At 43.0% G+C, this 16,762-nt stretch overlaps 1 protein-coding gene across 5 annotated transcripts in view; it reads left to right on the forward strand.

Moving 5' to 3' along the window:
- Positions 1-16,762, forward strand: part of nisch (nischarin) — a 71,064-nt gene that overhangs the window by 24,268 nt on the left and 30,034 nt on the right. For 3 of the 5 annotated variants that reach the window (XR_009804817.1, XM_061890901.1, XM_061890893.1), the window contains exons 7-15: positions 1,818-1,913; positions 1,980-2,132; positions 2,216-2,284; positions 2,393-2,578; positions 6,901-7,029; positions 7,115-7,228; positions 9,452-9,611; positions 11,135-11,217; positions 15,770-15,831. Coding sequence is in view for 3 of the 5 variants with exons in the window: in XM_061890901.1 (XP_061746885.1) it covers positions 1,818-1,913; positions 1,980-2,132; positions 2,216-2,284; positions 2,393-2,578; positions 6,901-7,029; positions 7,115-7,228; positions 9,452-9,611; positions 11,135-11,217; positions 15,770-15,831 (1,052 nt within the window). In the remaining 2 variants the exon portion in view is untranslated. Of the gene's footprint in view, positions 1-1,817; positions 1,914-1,979; positions 2,133-2,215; positions 2,285-2,392; positions 2,579-6,900; positions 7,030-7,114; positions 7,229-9,451; positions 9,612-11,134; positions 11,218-15,769; positions 15,832-16,762 lie in introns of those variants that run through there. The other 2 variants (XR_009804818.1, XM_061890921.1) reach the window with 2 other exon arrangements.

Here is a 16,762-nt window from a genome sequence, read left to right on the forward strand (position 1 = left end):
AATGAAGACAATTGGAGCCGCTAACGTTCTCGCGACTATCCAATAGCGTTCATCCTGATGACAAGAATATGGGCGTGCTCTGAAGCCATTGCCTTAGACACCTTCAACAACATGTCCGTACCAATTGTTAGTCCGGCAACATGTTGTGTGCAGCTTCCGCAATCACACGTACAAGATTGAAAGGCATACTAGGGTGATACAGAGTACACTGACGGTTGTGATATAAAAAACTTCAACACTTACTAATATGCGCCACGCTGTGAAGCCACACCAAACAAGATTGACAAACACATTTTGGGAGAACATCCTCACAGTAACACAACATAAACGCAACACAACAAATACCCAGAATCCTTTGTATCCGTGATACTTCCTGAATATATTTTACACCCCAGCGCCCCCAACCCCGCCTACCTTACCGACGCGGGGGTGGGGGGGGGGGGGGTGTGGGGGGGGGAGGTGTGTATAAAATAGTCAGGAAGTGACATGAATACAAAAGATTCTGGGTATTTGTTGTGTTGCGTTTATGTTGTGTTACTGTGAGGATGTTCTCCCGAAATGTGTTTGTCGTTCTTAATTGGTGTGGCTTCACAGCGTGGCGCATATTACTAAGAGTGTTAAAATGGTTTATATCACAACCATCAGTGTACTCTGTGTCACCCAGTATGCCTTGCAGTCGTGTGCGTGTTGCTGCGGAAGCCACACACAGCACGATGCTGGACTGACAAGCAGATCGTACATGTTGTAGAAGGCAACAAAGCCAAAGGCTTCATAGCACGCCCTAATACTTATTATCTGGGTGACTGCCGGCAGTCATTCTAGAGAATTATAAAGTCTCCTATTGTCTTCTTTGCTTTATGACACGGGTCTTATATGGCTCTTTGAATGGCAAAAGATACCGATCCGAGAACCATGTATATCAATCAATCAATCAATCAATGTTTATTTATATAGCCCCAAATCACAAATGTCTCAAAGGACTGCACAAATCATTACGACTACAACATCCTCGGAAGAACCCACAAAAGGGCAAGGAAAACTCACACCCAGTGGGCAGGGAGAATTCACATCCAGTGGGACGCCAGTGACAATGCTGACTATGAGAAACCTTGGAGAGGACCTCAGATGTGGGCACCCCCCACACCCCTTCTAGGGGACCGAAAGCAATGGATGTCGAGCGGGTCCAACATGATACTGTGAAAGTTCAATCCATAGTGGCTCCAACACAGCCGCGAGAGTTCAGTTCAAAGCGGATCCAAGACAGCAGCGAGAGTCCCGTCCACAGGAGACCATCTCAAGCGGAGGCGGGTCAGCAGCATAGAGATGTCCCCAATCGATACAGGCGAGCGGTCCATCCTGGGTCTCGACTCTGGACAGCCAGTACCTCATCCATGGTTATCGGACCGGACCCCCTCCACAAGGGAGGGGGGGACATAGGAGAAAGAAAAGAAGCGGCAGATCAACTGGTCTAAAAAGGAGGTCTATTTAAAGGCTAGAGTATACAGATGAGTTTTAAGGTGAGACTTAAATGCTTCTACTGAGGTAGCATCTCGAACTGTTACCGGGAGGGCATTCCAGAGTACTGGAGCCCGAACGGAAATATCAAATATTTCCGGATGGTTCAACCGCCACCCGCCCGAATCTAATTAAAATCTATTTTTTCGTCATGTCCCCCGCCCGACTCGCGGTTTATCCGCGGATGAGACCGCAAACCGTGCATGTCTAGTATCCGGACAACCCTAGTCTGCAGATAGCGTTGCTCTTGTTCAGTCATATTTAAACTTTACGCCATCAACCTCTGTCTTACTTGTCCTCAGATCAGCGAGTGCAGCGCTCAGCAAATTGAAGGTTTGGCGTCTCTGAGGTCAACTCTGTCCACTCTGAACATCCACCATTCCACAGACACAATGATGGTAGAGTCTACACACTGCTGTCATCATGTATCTTAAGTACTAATGGATGTTGGCCATGCTCCTCAGCTGGTCCTTGTCCCGGAAGGGAGCGAGTTCTCACAGTGGAAAGCAGAGGGGGCGGAGTCCGACTGCCCCGTGACCGCCGTTGTTCCCCTGTGGCGAAACCTGACCACGCTGGACATGAGCCAGAACGCCATCAGCAGCGTAGACGACTCCATGGTGAGACACATCCTCCATTTGCAATCGCTACATGCTTTTCATTCTCTCGTCTCTAATTGTCTTCAACATCTCACAATATGTAGAAACTAATACCCAAGGTAGAATTTCTCGATCTGAGCCACAACCAGCTCTCCTCCGTGGAGAACCTGCAGGTACGTGACGGCATGCAGCAGACGTTGACTGGAATTGACTGGGGTTTGGATCTGAGGTGCCGCTAGAACACAATTGACTTGAAGTGGTCCTGATCTCTGTGGTTGCAGCACCTGTACAACCTGGTCCACGTGGATCTGTCCTACAACAAGCTGTGCATACTGGAGGCGGCTCACACGCGTCTGGGCAACATCAAGACTCTCAGTCTGGCCGGAAACCAACTGGACCGACTGACGGGCCTCAGTAAACTCTACTCTCTGGTCGACTTGGACCTCAGCCACAACCAGCTGGCCCAGGTAGCCTCATCACAGGTCGCTATATCAAAGGCCCCGTTTACCCTGAACACCAAATCTGATTTATTTTGCCCTCAAGTCACGCAGATCGGATGTTTTTGACCAGTCTAAAAGTGCTTCAAATCGCATCAGATTCAGGCCACGTCAGGAGGTAGTCCAAATCCGATTTAGAATCTGATTTCTTTCAAATGTAACTTCGGTCTAAACGGCAATGCGGACCTGTATGTGTCATTGGTGTGCGCGGGAAAAGATGCAGCCCGCAAGCTGAAGTGGATACTTCATCACAACATCCGGTTTGAGTGAGCAAAGTCTACTTTTGATGGCTGACTTTTCAGTGAATCACTAGTCAGTAGTGGTGTAACGGTACACAAAAATTTCAGTTCGGTACGTACTTCGGTTTAGATGTCACGGTTCGGTTCATTTTCGGTACAGTAAGAAAACAACAAAATATAATATTTTTTTTGGTTATTTATTTACCAAATTTGTAAAATCTTCCACCAAAAATATTTCTCTTAGTGGAGTATTTGATGTGAAGTAATGGTAACCTTGGATCGGTCAATAATTTATAATAACATTGACTTTGATTCAATATTATTGGGGACAGAATTTCTAGGCGCAGTCAAGGCGTTGAGGGGTTCCGGTTTGGTGACCGCAGGATTAGGTCTCTGCTTTTTGCAGATGATGTAGTCCTGATGGCTTCATCTGGCCGGCATCTTCAGCTCTCACTGGATCGGTTCGCAGCCGAGTGTGAAGCGGCCGGAATGAGAATCAGCACCTCCAAATCCGAGTCCATGGTTTTCGCCCGGAAAAGGGTGGAATGCCATCTCCGGGTTGGGGAGGAGACCCTGCCCCAAGTGGAGGAGTTCAAGTACCTAGGAGTCTTCTTCACGAGTGGGGGAAGAGTGGATCGTGAGATCGACAGGCGGATCGGTGCGGCGTCTTCAGTAATGCGGACGTTGTACCGATCCGTTGTGGTGAAGAAGGAGCTGAGCCGGAAGGCAAAGCTCTCAATTTACCGGTCGATCTACGTTCCCATCCTCACCTATGGTCATGAGTTTTGGGTCATGACCGAAAGGATAAGATCACGGGTACAAGCGGCCCAAATGAGTTTCCTCCGCCGTGTGGCGGGGCTCTCCCTTAGAGATAGGGTGAGAAGCTCTGCCATCCGGGAGGAACTCAAAGTAAAGTCACTGCTCCTCCACATGGAGAGGAGCCAGATGAAGTGGTTCGGGCATCTGGTCAGGATGCCACCCGAACGCCTCCCGAGGGAGGTGTTTAAGGCACGTCCAACCGGTAGGAGGCCACGGGGAAGACCCAGGACACGTTGGGAAGACTATGTCTCCCGGCTGGCCTGGGAACGCCTCGGGATCCCCCGGGAAGAGCTAGACGAAGTGGCTGGGGAGAGGGAAGTCTGGGCTTCCCTGCTTAGGCTGCTGCCCCCGCGACCCGACCTCGGATAAGCGGAAGAAGATGGATGGATGGATTATTGGGGGCGGTATAGCTCGGTTGGTAGAGTTGCCGTGCCAGCAACCTGAGGGTTGCAGGTTCGATTCCCGCTTCCGCCATCCTAATCACTTGGTCAAGACACTTTAACCACCTGCTCCCAGTGCCACCCACACTGCTTTAAATGTAACTTAGATATTGGGTGTCACTATGTAAAGTGCTTTGAGTCACTAGAGAAAAGCGCTATATAAATAGAATTCAATTCAATATTATGTTTTGAGCAATGACAGTTTGAAAGAAAAAAAACCCAGCTTTGTTTTATTAGTCGACGTTGCAACTTTTTCCAAATTACATTTAGCCTTTAAGCTTTTTTATTTCACTTTTGTTTATGTTTTTGTTTATTTTAATAGTATTTTTAGAACGTGCCGTGGGCCTTTAAAACATTAGCTGTGGGCCGCAAATGGCACACTTTTGCCACCCCTGCTAAAGATAATGAAAAATTAAATCTGATGAATCTTTGGGTAAAAAGCATAACTCTCTCGCTCTCTCTGTCTCTGCCCCTCCCTCACGAATGCTGCTGCGTACACAATTTGTTTTGTTTTTAACCCCTTCTTCACTCCTAAACGTACATTGAAAATACACACAACCTTAACTTAAAATGACGGACATTTGAGGCATTTAAGAAACTCCACCCGGACAACCCCACAAAAGAGGACATATCCGGTGAAAAGAGGATGTATGGTCAGTCTATCGCTGCTAGCATGCCGTGTGTTGTGCCTCGGTGTGCATTGTTTACACAACGTGGGGTACGCTACTTAACATGTCCGTGTGGAAACTCGTTCGGTACACCTCCAAACTGAACCGAAAACCCCCGTACCGAAACAGTTCAATACAAATACACGTATCGTTACATCCCTACTAGTCAATAGTGGGCAAATAATAATCTCTTTGTTTAACAGGCATATGATTTTTTTCCATCTATTGTCGGGAACCCATAAAAATATTTTTAGTTTTTCTTTGTTTTTTCCGACCTACAATGACCACGTTTTTTGATAATTCAGTGGTAAAAAAAAAAGTTTAACTTTATAATATAAGATACATAGCGAAGCAACTCCACGGGCAGGAGACAAAATATACAGGAAATATCAATGATGATTGGTTGGTTTACGTATGAGAAAATCCATGATTGATTGGTTAGTTTAATATGATGACTCACGATTGGTTAAGATTATGGCAAAACATTACAGACAGGCCAATCAGAGGCAAGATAGGTTACATTTTTAATGGTAGTTACGGCCGTTAGGAATATATATTTTGATTCTGAAGAAATAGCGATTGTTGTAAGAAGGGATTTGACGCTGTGTCCTGTTTGCTTACATGTGAGTTTTTCAATTAATAATGGAGACTATAAATAAGAATGCTGTTGGTGGAAAGCGGCGGATTGCAGCCACCTTTAGCACCGAGACACAGCCGGTGTTTTTTGTTTTTGTTGTGAAGCTTTAACACAGAGCGGTCAAGCGAACATGTTCCTCCACGTCAACCAGCAAGTTTTTGGATGGGAAAATTGTGATATTAAGTTGGCTCTTACTGGAGACTTCAGTGGATTACTGGACCTCCTCCTGTAGCTGTCAAAAAGGCAGCTGTGATCTTGGCTCCTCATCGCCTTTCTCTGACACACTTGCGTTCACCGCAGCCATCCGACTTTCAGGTATGCCTTTACTCATCTAATCTCACTACCATTAACACAATAAGCAGATAAGGGATTTTCCAGAATGATCCTAGTAAATGTGTCTAATTACATCTGAAATGTTACCACTGCTGCCGCCCGGAGCCGTCGCTTTTTCTTTTCGTTTTTTTTCTTCTTCTTTTGTTTTTTAGTGCCTCACTAACTTTCCTCATCCACGAATCTTTCATCTTCGCTCAAATTAATGGGGAAATTGTCGCTTTCTCGGTCCGAATAGCTCTTCCTGCTGGAGGCTATGATTATAAACAATGTTCAGATGTGAGGAGCCCTCGCACTGGTGACGTCACGCGCACATCGTCTGCTACTTCCGGTACAGGCAAGGCTTTTTTATTAGCGAACAAAAGTTGCGAACTTTATCGTCAATGTTCTCTACTAAATCCTTTCAGCAAAAATATGGCAATATTGAGAAATGATCAAGTATGACACATAGAATAGACCTGCTACCCCCGTTTAAATAAGAAAATCTAATTTCAGTCGGCCTTTAATAAAATAAACAAAGTGCAAAGCCATTGGCTCACTCAATCTCAGTAAATAACTTAAATTTGGAACACAGCATCATCGTTTTCACAGCTTTTTGGTTGTTAGAGGTAGAGTGTTTTAATGTAGAGTTCTAAATCTTTTTTAAAGGCACAAAAAACAGATCGGGTATTGAGAAACTTACATTTATGAATATAAAACTTAGCCAATAGCTTGCAAAGGTAAAATTCATTTTCAAATTTTTTTTCAATGCAGTGTAAAACCAAATTTATATTATTTAATATTGTTTTTGTTGCTTAAGAGATATTCCTGGCTCTGAATTTGTTCATTGCTATTTTTATGTTTTTGTGCATTACTTGTTGCCCTAATCATTAAACAAACAGGTTACTCATCAGTTACTCAGTACTTGAGTAGTTTTTTCACAACATACTTTTTACTTTTACTCAAGTAACTATTTGGGTGACTACTCATTACTTTTACTTGAGTAATACATCTCTAAAGTAACAGTACTCTTACTTGAGTACAATTTCTGGCTACTCTACCCACCTCTGTCAGAGATTTTGAAAAATCCGATTTGGGCCACTTTGGCCTGCAAGTGTAAAGTTAGTCAAAACCTACTATCACAAATCGGTAGACAAAACCACGCCTTTCTCTCTTTCAGTTGGAGGAAATCAAAAACATCGGCGCGCTGCCCTGTCTGGAGAAACTCAACCTGTCTTCCAACCCCATGTGCATTATTCCGGACTACAGAACCAAAGTCCTGGCCCAGTTTGGAGACCGTGCAGCAGAGGTACAGGATCACTCTTTGTGATGACTCCAATGCACTGTTACTGCTAAGACTTTGTGTCTAATCATTCTGTATCTTATTGTTTCAGGTCTGTCTGGACAGCAACGTGACAACAGAGAAGGAGTTGGACACAGTGGAAGTGTTAAAAGCCATTCAAAAAGCCAAAGAAGTCAAAGACCGGATGAGCAGCAGTGATAAAAAGGTACAGTTTGTCATGCAATAGGTGTTACTCTTAGATGTCATTAGAAAGAAATCTACAAACCCCGTCACCATATGAGTGGGGAAATTGTGTTAGATGTAAATATAAACAGAATACAATGATTTGCAATTTCTTTTCAACCCATATTCAGTTGAATGCACTACAAAGACAAGATTTTTGATGTTCAAACTCATAAACTTGATTTTTTTGTGCAAATAATAATGAACTTAGAATTTCTTGGCTGCAACACGTGCCAAAGTAGTTGGGAAAGGGCATGTTCACCACTGTGTTACATCACCTTTTCTTTTAACAACACTCAATAAACGTTTGGGAACTGAGGAAACTAATTGTTGAATCTTTGAAAGTGGAATTCTTTCCCATTCTTGTTTTATGTAGAGCTTCAGTCGTTCAACAGTCCGGGGTCTCCGCTGTCATATTTTACGCTTCATAATGCACCACACATTTTCAATGGGAGACGGGTCTGGACTGCAGGCGGGCCAGGAATGTACCCGCACTCTTTTTTTACGAAGCCACGCTGTTGTAACACGTGTTTAATGTGGCTTGGCATTGTCTTGCTGAAATAAGCAGGGGCGTCCATGAAAAAGACGGCGCTTAGATAGCAGCATATGTTGTTCCAAAACCTGTATGTACCTTACAGCATTAATGGTGCCTTCACAGATGTGTAAGTTACCCATGCCTTGGGCACTAATGCACTCCCAGACCATCACAGATGCTGGCTTTTGAACTTTGCGTCGACAACAGTCTGGATGGTTTGCTTCCCCTTTGGTCCGGATGACCAGAGTCGACTATATCCAAAAACAATTTGAAATGTGGACTCGTCAGACCACAGAACACTTTTCCACTTTGCATCAGTCCATCTTAAATGGTCTCGGGCGCAGAGAAGCCGGCGGCGTTTCTGGATGTTGTTGATAAGGGGCGGTATGGCATAGTGGGTAGAGTGGCCGTGCCAGAAACCTGAGGTTTGCAGGTTCGCTTCCCACCTATGGACATCAAAATCGCTGCCGTTGTGTCCTTGGGCAGGACACTTCACCCTTTGCCCCCAGTACTGCTCACACCGGTGAATGAATGATGAATGAATGATTGGTGGTGGTCGGAGGGGCCGTAGGCACAAACTGGCAGCCACGCTTCCGTCAGTCTACCCCAGGGCAGATGTGGCTACAGATGTAGCTTACCACCACCAGATGTGAATGAATGATGGCTTCCCACTTCTCTGTGAGCGCTTTGAGTATCTAACAATAAAAAAGCGCGATATAAATCTAATCCATTATTATTATTATTATTATTATTATAAATGGCTTTCACTTTGCATAGTAGAGCTTTAACTTTCACTTACAGATGTAGCGACAAACTGTATTTAGTGGCAGTGGTTTTCTGAAGTGTTCCTGAGCCTATGTGGTGATATCCTTTAGAGATTGATGTCGGTTTTTGATACAGTGCCGTCTGAGGGATCGAAGGTCACGGTACTTCAATGTTTGTTTCGTGGAGTGATTTCTCCAGATTCTCTGAACCTTTTGATGATATTATGGAGCGTAGATGTTGAAATCTTTAAATTTCTTGCAATTGCACTTTGAGAAACGTTGTTCTTAAACTGTTTGACTATTTGCTCACGCAGTTGTGGACAAAGGGGTGTACCTCGCCCCATCCTTTCTTGTGAAAGACTGAGCATTTTTTGGGAAGCTGTTTTTATACCCAATCCTGACACCCACCTGTTCCCAATTAGCCTGCACAAATAAGTGTTTGATGAGCATTCCTCAACTGAATCAGTATTTATTGCCACCTTTCCCAACTTCTTTGTCACGTGTTGCTGGCATCAAATTCTAAAGTTAATGATTATTTGCATAAAAGAAGTGTTTATGAGTTTGAACATCAAATATGTTGTCTTTGTAGCATATTCAACTGAATATGGGTTGAAAAGGATTTGCAAATCATTGTATTCTGTTTATATTTACATCTAACACAATTTCCCAACTCATATGGAAACGGGGTTTGTAGTTGAATATCCTTGCTGTAGACCACCACCTGAAACCCGGAAGTGCCTCTATGTCACGTGATTGCCACCCAGCAATATATAGGCGAAATAAACCTGAATCAACTGTTGCATGAAAGGAGTCCAATGTATCAAAAAGTAGACCGAGCGAGCTTCTGATTGATGATGTGAATGGCGGCTGCTCTCTGAAGGCTTCCTCCTCTCTGTCCTCTCGTCAGATCAGTGAGGAGACCGGGCTGTCTGCTGACGCACTTCCTCGCCTCTCTCCCCCTTCCTCTTCCTCTTGCCGCACCTTTGTTGTCGCCCCTCCCTCTTTCACCTTCTCCTCCATACCCTCCTTTTCCTGTCCGGCCCGGCAGGCTGCCTGCGCCAGCCAAGGTAATCACGTATGATCACGTATATCTGGCTGTGCGAGGCTGAGGGATGGAGGAGAGTTCTTTTAGCTTTTTTTTAGCTTCAGTGTCAAATCTAAAGCAGGGGTCACCAACCTTTTTGAAAGCAAGAGCTACTTCTTGGGTACTGATTAATACAAAAGGCTACCAGTTTGATACACACTTAAATAAATTGCCAGAAATAGCCAATTGGCTCAATTTACCTTTAATAAATAAATCTATATATGTATATATAAAAATGGGTAATTCTGTCCGTCATTCCGTCGTACATATTTTTTCCTTTTAGGGAATGTTTTTTGTAGAGAATAAATGATGAAAAAACACTTAATTGAACGGTTTAAAAGAGGAGAAAACAAGAAAAAAATGAAAATTAAATTTTGAAACATAGTCTATCTTCAATTTCGACTCTTTAAAATTTAAAATTCAACCGAAAAAAATGAAGAGAAAAACTAGCTAATTCGAATCTTTTTGAAAAAAAAAAAAAAAAAGATTTATGCAACATCATTAGTAATTTTTCCTGATTAAGGTTAATTTTAGAATTTTGATGACATGTTTTAAATAGGTTGAAATCCAATCTGCACTTTGTTAGAATATATAACAAATTGGACCAAGCTATATTTCTAACAAAGACGAATCATTATTTCTTCTAGATTTTCCAGAACAAAAATTTTAAAAGAAATTCAAAATACATTAAAATAAGATTTAAATTTGATTCTACAGATTTTCTAGATTTGCCAGGATATTTTATTTTTATTTTAATCATAATAAGTTTGACGAAATATTTCACAAGTATTCTTTGTTGAAAAAACAGAAGCTAAAATGAAGAATTAAATTAAAATGTATTTAATATTCTTTATAATAATACAAAAAAATACTTGAATATTGATTTAAATTGTCAGGAAAGAAGAGGAAGGAATTTAAAAGGTAAAAATGTATATGTGTTTAAAAATCCTAAAATCATTTTTAAGGTTGTATTTTTTCTCTAAAATTGTCTTTCTGAAAGTTATAAGAAGCAAAGTAAAAAAAATGAATGAATTTATTTAAACAAGTGAAGACCAAGTTTTTAAAATATTTTCTTGGATTTTCAAATTCTTTTTGAGTTTTGTCTCTCTTAGAATTAAAAATGTCAAGCAAAGCGAGACCAGCTTGCTAGTAAATAAAAAAAAAAAAAAAAATAGAGGCAGCTCACTGGTAAGTGCTGCTATTTGAGCTATTTTTAGAACAGGCCAGCGGGCGACTCATCTGGTCCTTACGGGTGACCTGGTGCCCGCGGGCACCGGTTGGTGACCCCTGCTCTAAACTGTCCAAATCTGAATGGGGATATTTCAAAGTTCAATCAGTTTTTCAGATTCTAACTCCAGCCTCCTTTATCCTTTGTCAATCTGTGGTGTTGCTTGTCCTAATCCGAACATATTAGTGTTCATCTTGTACATTTCCATGTGAAGACAATGACTTTTACTTGTACAAAAAGGATTTCTGCTCACATGCATCTCTTATTTCTCCTCGAAGAAGTGACAAGCAGAGAAGAAAGCGCCGTTCCGCCCAGTGTTCTCCCCCCCGGCACAAACCTCACGTCTGCTGACGCCACCCAGGTCGGACACCCCGCCCGTTACCATGACAACCCATTACACCTGATCACATTTAGAGTGTGCGTTGTGGAGTACGATGTTTGATTGATTGATTACGAAGTTTATTGACGTCTTAAAGAGTTGAATCCATGTAACGCTTTAAAAAGGCAAATGGATGGCCCAATAAGCCAAAAGGCTTGTTTCTATTGTGGTCAATTATATAGTCATCACATTTGATACATTCAATAATAAAAGATATATAACCTCTAGCACAGGGGTGCCCATTACGTCGATCGCGAGCAACCAGTCGACCGCGGGGGGTGTGTCAGTCGATCTCCAGCCAGGCTTTTAAACAAAATAGACCTAAAAATTAGTGATCATCAATCTTCACCAAGACGTCACTTAGATGACATTCACGGTACCGGAGGGTCTTGTGAGATGACGCTGGCTGCTGCAAGATCATTATTATGAAAATATGACCGAGAGGAAGGCGAGAAACACTTTTTATTTCAACAGACTCTCGCGCCGTACCTTCCGTCAAAACTCTAAAGGCCGACTGCACATTTCCTATCTTCACAATAAAAGCCCTGCTTCATGCTGCCTGCGCTAACTAAATACAGAGTCTCGGAAAACTGGCGTGCACAAGCGATCCCTCAGAAAGCTGGCGTGCACATCACTTGTGCACGCCAGCTTTCCGAGACTCTTATTTTGTTAGCGCAGGCAGCATGAAGCAGGGCTTTTATTGTGAAGATAGGAAATGTGCAGTCGGCCTTTAGAGTTTTGACGGAAGGGACGGCGCGAAAGTCTGTTGAAATAAAAAGTGTTTCTCGCCTTCCTCTCTGTCATTTTTTTCATAATAATGAACTGGCAGCAGCCAGCGTCATCTCACAAGACCCTCGGGTGCCGTAAATGTCAATCAAGCAAGCTACGGAATTTGCCGCCAATGTTTTTCTTGTAAAGTGTATGGAAGCTGGATGAATTAGATGCCAAAAACCAACCACTTTCATGTGGTATTGTACAGAAAGGACAACTTTTTTTCTCCTCCATTTGAAAATGTCGGCGTTATCATCATTACAGTATCTTTTTGGCGTGCACAAGTGATGTGCACGCCAGCTTTCTGAGGGATCGCTTGTGCACGCCAGTTTTCAGAGACTCTGTATTTAGTTAGGAGTAGAAATGGAGGAGAAATAAAGTTGTCCTTTCTGTACAATACCACATGAAAGTGGTTGGTTTTTGGCATCTAATTCATCCAGCTTCCATACACTTTACAAGAAAAACATTGGCGGCAAATTCAGTAGCTTGCTTGATTGACATTCACGGCACCCGAGGGTCTTGTGAGATGACGCTGGCTGCTGCCAGTTCATTATTATGAAAAAATGACAGAGAGGAAGGCGAGAAACACTTTTTATTTCAACAGACTTTCGCCTAAAGGCCGACTGCACAGTTCCTATCTTCACAATAAAAGCCCTGCTTCATGCTGCCTGCGCTAACAAAATAAGAGTCTCAGAAAGCTGGCGTGCACAAGTGATGTGCACGCAGGCTTTCTGAGGGATCGCTTGTGCACGCTTGTGCACATACATATAACATTATTGCACATTATAGTCTGAAAAATAGAAATGAATTAAAAACATTACACATGAGGACATGATGGTCATATTGTGCTCACTCAGTGCCTGTTTAATACAAATACCAATAGAAATAGCGCTATTGATAATGAACAATACCAAATATTTACCTCTATTATCAACAATACAGTTGTTCAAATTCAAGAATACATATATGTATTGATAACTACAGATACAAAAGAAAGCAGAGAAATAGAAGGGAAAAAAGAGAAGCAAGCTATATTAACCTTGTAGATTGTTATAGTAACAATAGGTTAGGCCAGGGGTAGGGAACCTATGGCTCTAGAGCCAGATGTGGCTCTTTTGATGACTGTATCTGGCTCTCGGATAAATCTTATCTGACATTGTTTAACACGATAAGTAATGAAAGGGGCTGCTGGTAATCCATCCATCCATCCATCCATCTTCTTCCGCTTATCCGAGGTCGGGTCGCGGGGGCAGCAGCCTAAGCAGGGAAACCCAGACTTCCCTCTCCCCAGCCACTTCGTCTAGCTCTTCCCGGGGGATCCCGAGGCGTTCCCAGGCCAGCCGGGAGACATAGTCTTCCCAACGTGTCCTGGGTCTTCCCTGTGGCCTCCTACCAGCTGGACGTGCCCTAAACACCTCCCTAGGGAGGCGTTCGGGTGGCATCCTGACCAGATGCCCGAACCACTTCATCTGGCTCCTCTCGATGTGAAGGAGCAGCGGCTTTAGTTTGAGTTCCGCCCAGATGACAGAGCTTCTCACCCTATCTCTAAGGGAGAGCCCCGCCACACGGCAGAGGAAACTCATTTGGGCCGCTTGTACCCGTGATCTTATCCTTTCGGTCATGACCCAAAGCTCATGACCATAGGTGAGGATGGGAACGTAGATCGACCGGTAAATTGAGAGCTTTGCCTTCCGGCTCAGCTCCTTCTTCACCACAACGGATCGGTACAACGTCCGCATTACTGAAGACGCCGCACCGATCCGCCTGTCGATCTCACGATCCACTCTTCCCCCACTCGTTGCAGCTGGTAATCACAATGTTAAAAATAACATTCAAAATCTAAAACATTCTCATGCATTTTAATCCATCCATCCGTTTCCTACCGCACCTGTTCAAGAAATTCAAGATTGTTTATCGTCATATGCACAGTTAAACAGTTTGCCGTACAATGAAAATCTTACTTTATTTTAAAATGTTTCTAAAAAGAACTAGACACTTATTGTACTCTAAAAATGATGTTTTTACTTGAAAAATGCATGCATTTTGTTGTATTCAGTGCTAAAAAATATGATATGGCTCTTATGGAAATACATTTTAAAATATTTGGCTTTCATAGCTCTCTCAGCCAAAAAGGTTCCCGACCCCTCGGTTAGGCTTTGTCAGCATGCCGTGTGTTACCCAGTTTACCCTAGGGCAGGCCTGGGCAATTATTTTGCCTCGTGGGCTAAATTTAGAGAACAAAATGTGTCCGGGGGCCGGTATATCTATTTTTAGGAACACTAATAAAAAATAAAAAAAACGCACAATAATGTCTGATTGAATGCCCCAAGTGGAGGAGTTCAAGTACCTAGGAGTCTTGTTCACGAGTGGGGGAAGAGTGGATGGTGAGATCGACAGGCGGATCGGTGCGGCGTCTTCAGTAATGCGGACGTTGTACTGATCCGTTGTGGTGAAGAAGGAGCTGAGCCGGAAGGCAAAGCTCTCAATTTACCGGTCGATCTACGTTCCCATCCTCACCTATGGTCATGAGCTGTGGGTCATGACCGAAAGGATAAGATCACGGGTACAAGCGGCCCAAATGAGTTTGGGGCTCTCCCTTAGAGATAGGGTGAGAAGCTCTGCCATCCGGGAGGAACTCAAAGTAAAGCCGCTGCTCCTCCACATGGAGAGGAGCCAGATGAGGTGGTTCGGGCATCTGGTCAGGATGCCACCCGAACGCCTCCCTAGGGAGGTGTTTAGGGCATGTCAAACCGTTAGGAGGTCACGGGGAAGACCCAGGACACGTTGGGAAGACTATGTCTCCCGGCTGGCCTGGGAACGCCTCGGAATCCCCCGGGAAGAGCTGGACGAAGTGGCTGGGGAGAGGAAAGTATGGGCTTCCCTGCTTGGGCTGCTGCCCCCGCGACCCGACCTCGGATAAGCGGAAGAAGATGGATGGATGGATGAATGCTAAAAACGTTGTGACAGACCGCCTTCAAAACAATGGAATTTTACAATTTTTTTTACTGAATGAGACACCAAGGATGTACATGAAAATAAAGAATGTGGGATTTACAATATTAACTATGATAGATAAAACACTGAATATTGACAACTTATGAACATCACACCCCCTCTCCATCCACATGTCTTACAATCAAGCAAAATGCAACAAATACAGCAAAATATAAACGTGAAGGATGAAAAAAAACTCACCTCCAATCTGATACATCTGATCAATAAGCTTTAGAACTTTCTTGTAAATGTCTCCTTTCGCGTCCGTCCCTGACACCCGCATTTCAGGCTGGACTTTGTGGAAATGCTCCCCACCCGCACCGCTTGGTGCCTCGTCTGAGCTGCCGTGACTTACATTACCATAGTAACTAATTAGATTGCCATAGTAACCAGTATATCGTGCAAAAGTGCAGATTCCGACTATTGAAATACTTTGTAAAGTCCAAGACTTACAGTAATTTGAAAACATGACTGCACATTGCTATACTTTCCACCCTAAAGATCTAAACAAAGATTTGGGAGTGTTCATCTTAACGGGCTGCATGTGGCCTTAATTTGCCCGGGTGTGCCCTAGGGTAACAACATTAATTTATGTTTGATGAAACGTGATTATGTGCATGAGTGTATGTATGTATATGTACTATTTTACATGTACTATGTTATTAGTACTTCATTGAGCATTGATTAGTCAAAGCATGGTTGTGGCTGCAGAACGCTGAATGTGCAGAATCAGCAAAGGTTTCGGGTTTGATTTCATGTTTGTGTGCAGGACCGAGATCCTGCTGGCCTTGTCTCAGACCACGCCCACTGTGATACAACTGTAACTGTCTGGTCAGTATCCAATAAGTGACCGATCCAATCCTCTTTATTTGCAGAGCACATGTCAAAAGACAATAAAAGTTTATTTGGAATATGCAAGCATACAAAATGATACGTCACAATTTCCAGTTTCTCTATTCAGCTTGTTCAAAAAGGAGTAGGAAGAAGCAGAGCTTATTTAATCCTACCCTTTTTCCTCTACATAGCAGTAGCTAAACATTTTGTTCACTTCCGTTTCTCAAATGATTCACAATATAGTCCATAAGTAATAAGAATAAAGGAATAATAATTAGTGAAATAAGTTAAATTTCATATGGTGAGATGTGTAAGATTATCTAGAGCAGGGGTGCTCACACTTTTTCTGCAGGCGAGCTACTTTTCAATTGACCAACTCGAGGGGATCTACCTCATTTATATATATCATTTATATTTATTTATTTATGAAAGAGACATTTTTGTAAACAAGTTAAATGTGTTTAATGATAATACAAGCATGTGTAACACATATAGATGTCTTTCTTTCACGAAGACAAGAATATAAGTTGGTGTATTACCTGATTCTGATGACTTGCATTGATTGGAATCAGACAGTAATGATGATATCGCCCACATTTTCAAATGGAGGAGAAAAAAAGTTGTCCTTTCTTTACAATACCACATGAAAGTGGTTGGTTTTTGGCATTTAATTCATCCAGCTTCCATACACTTTACAAGAACAACATTGGCGGCAAATTCCGTAGCTTGCTTGATTGACATTCACGGCACCCGAGAGTCTTGTGAGATGACGCTGGCTGCTGCCAGTTCATTATTATGAAAAAATGACAGAGAGGAAGGCGAGAAACACTTTTTATTTCAACAGACTTTCGTCAAAACTCTAAAGGCCGACTGCACATTTCCTATCTTCACAATAAAAGCCCTGCTTCATGCTGCCTGCGCTAACAAA

Source organism: Nerophis ophidion, linkage group LG02 (assembly GCF_033978795.1).
Source record: "Nerophis ophidion isolate RoL-2023_Sa linkage group LG02, RoL_Noph_v1.0, whole genome shotgun sequence".
NCBI lineage: Eukaryota > Metazoa > Chordata > Actinopteri > Syngnathiformes > Syngnathidae > Nerophis > Nerophis ophidion.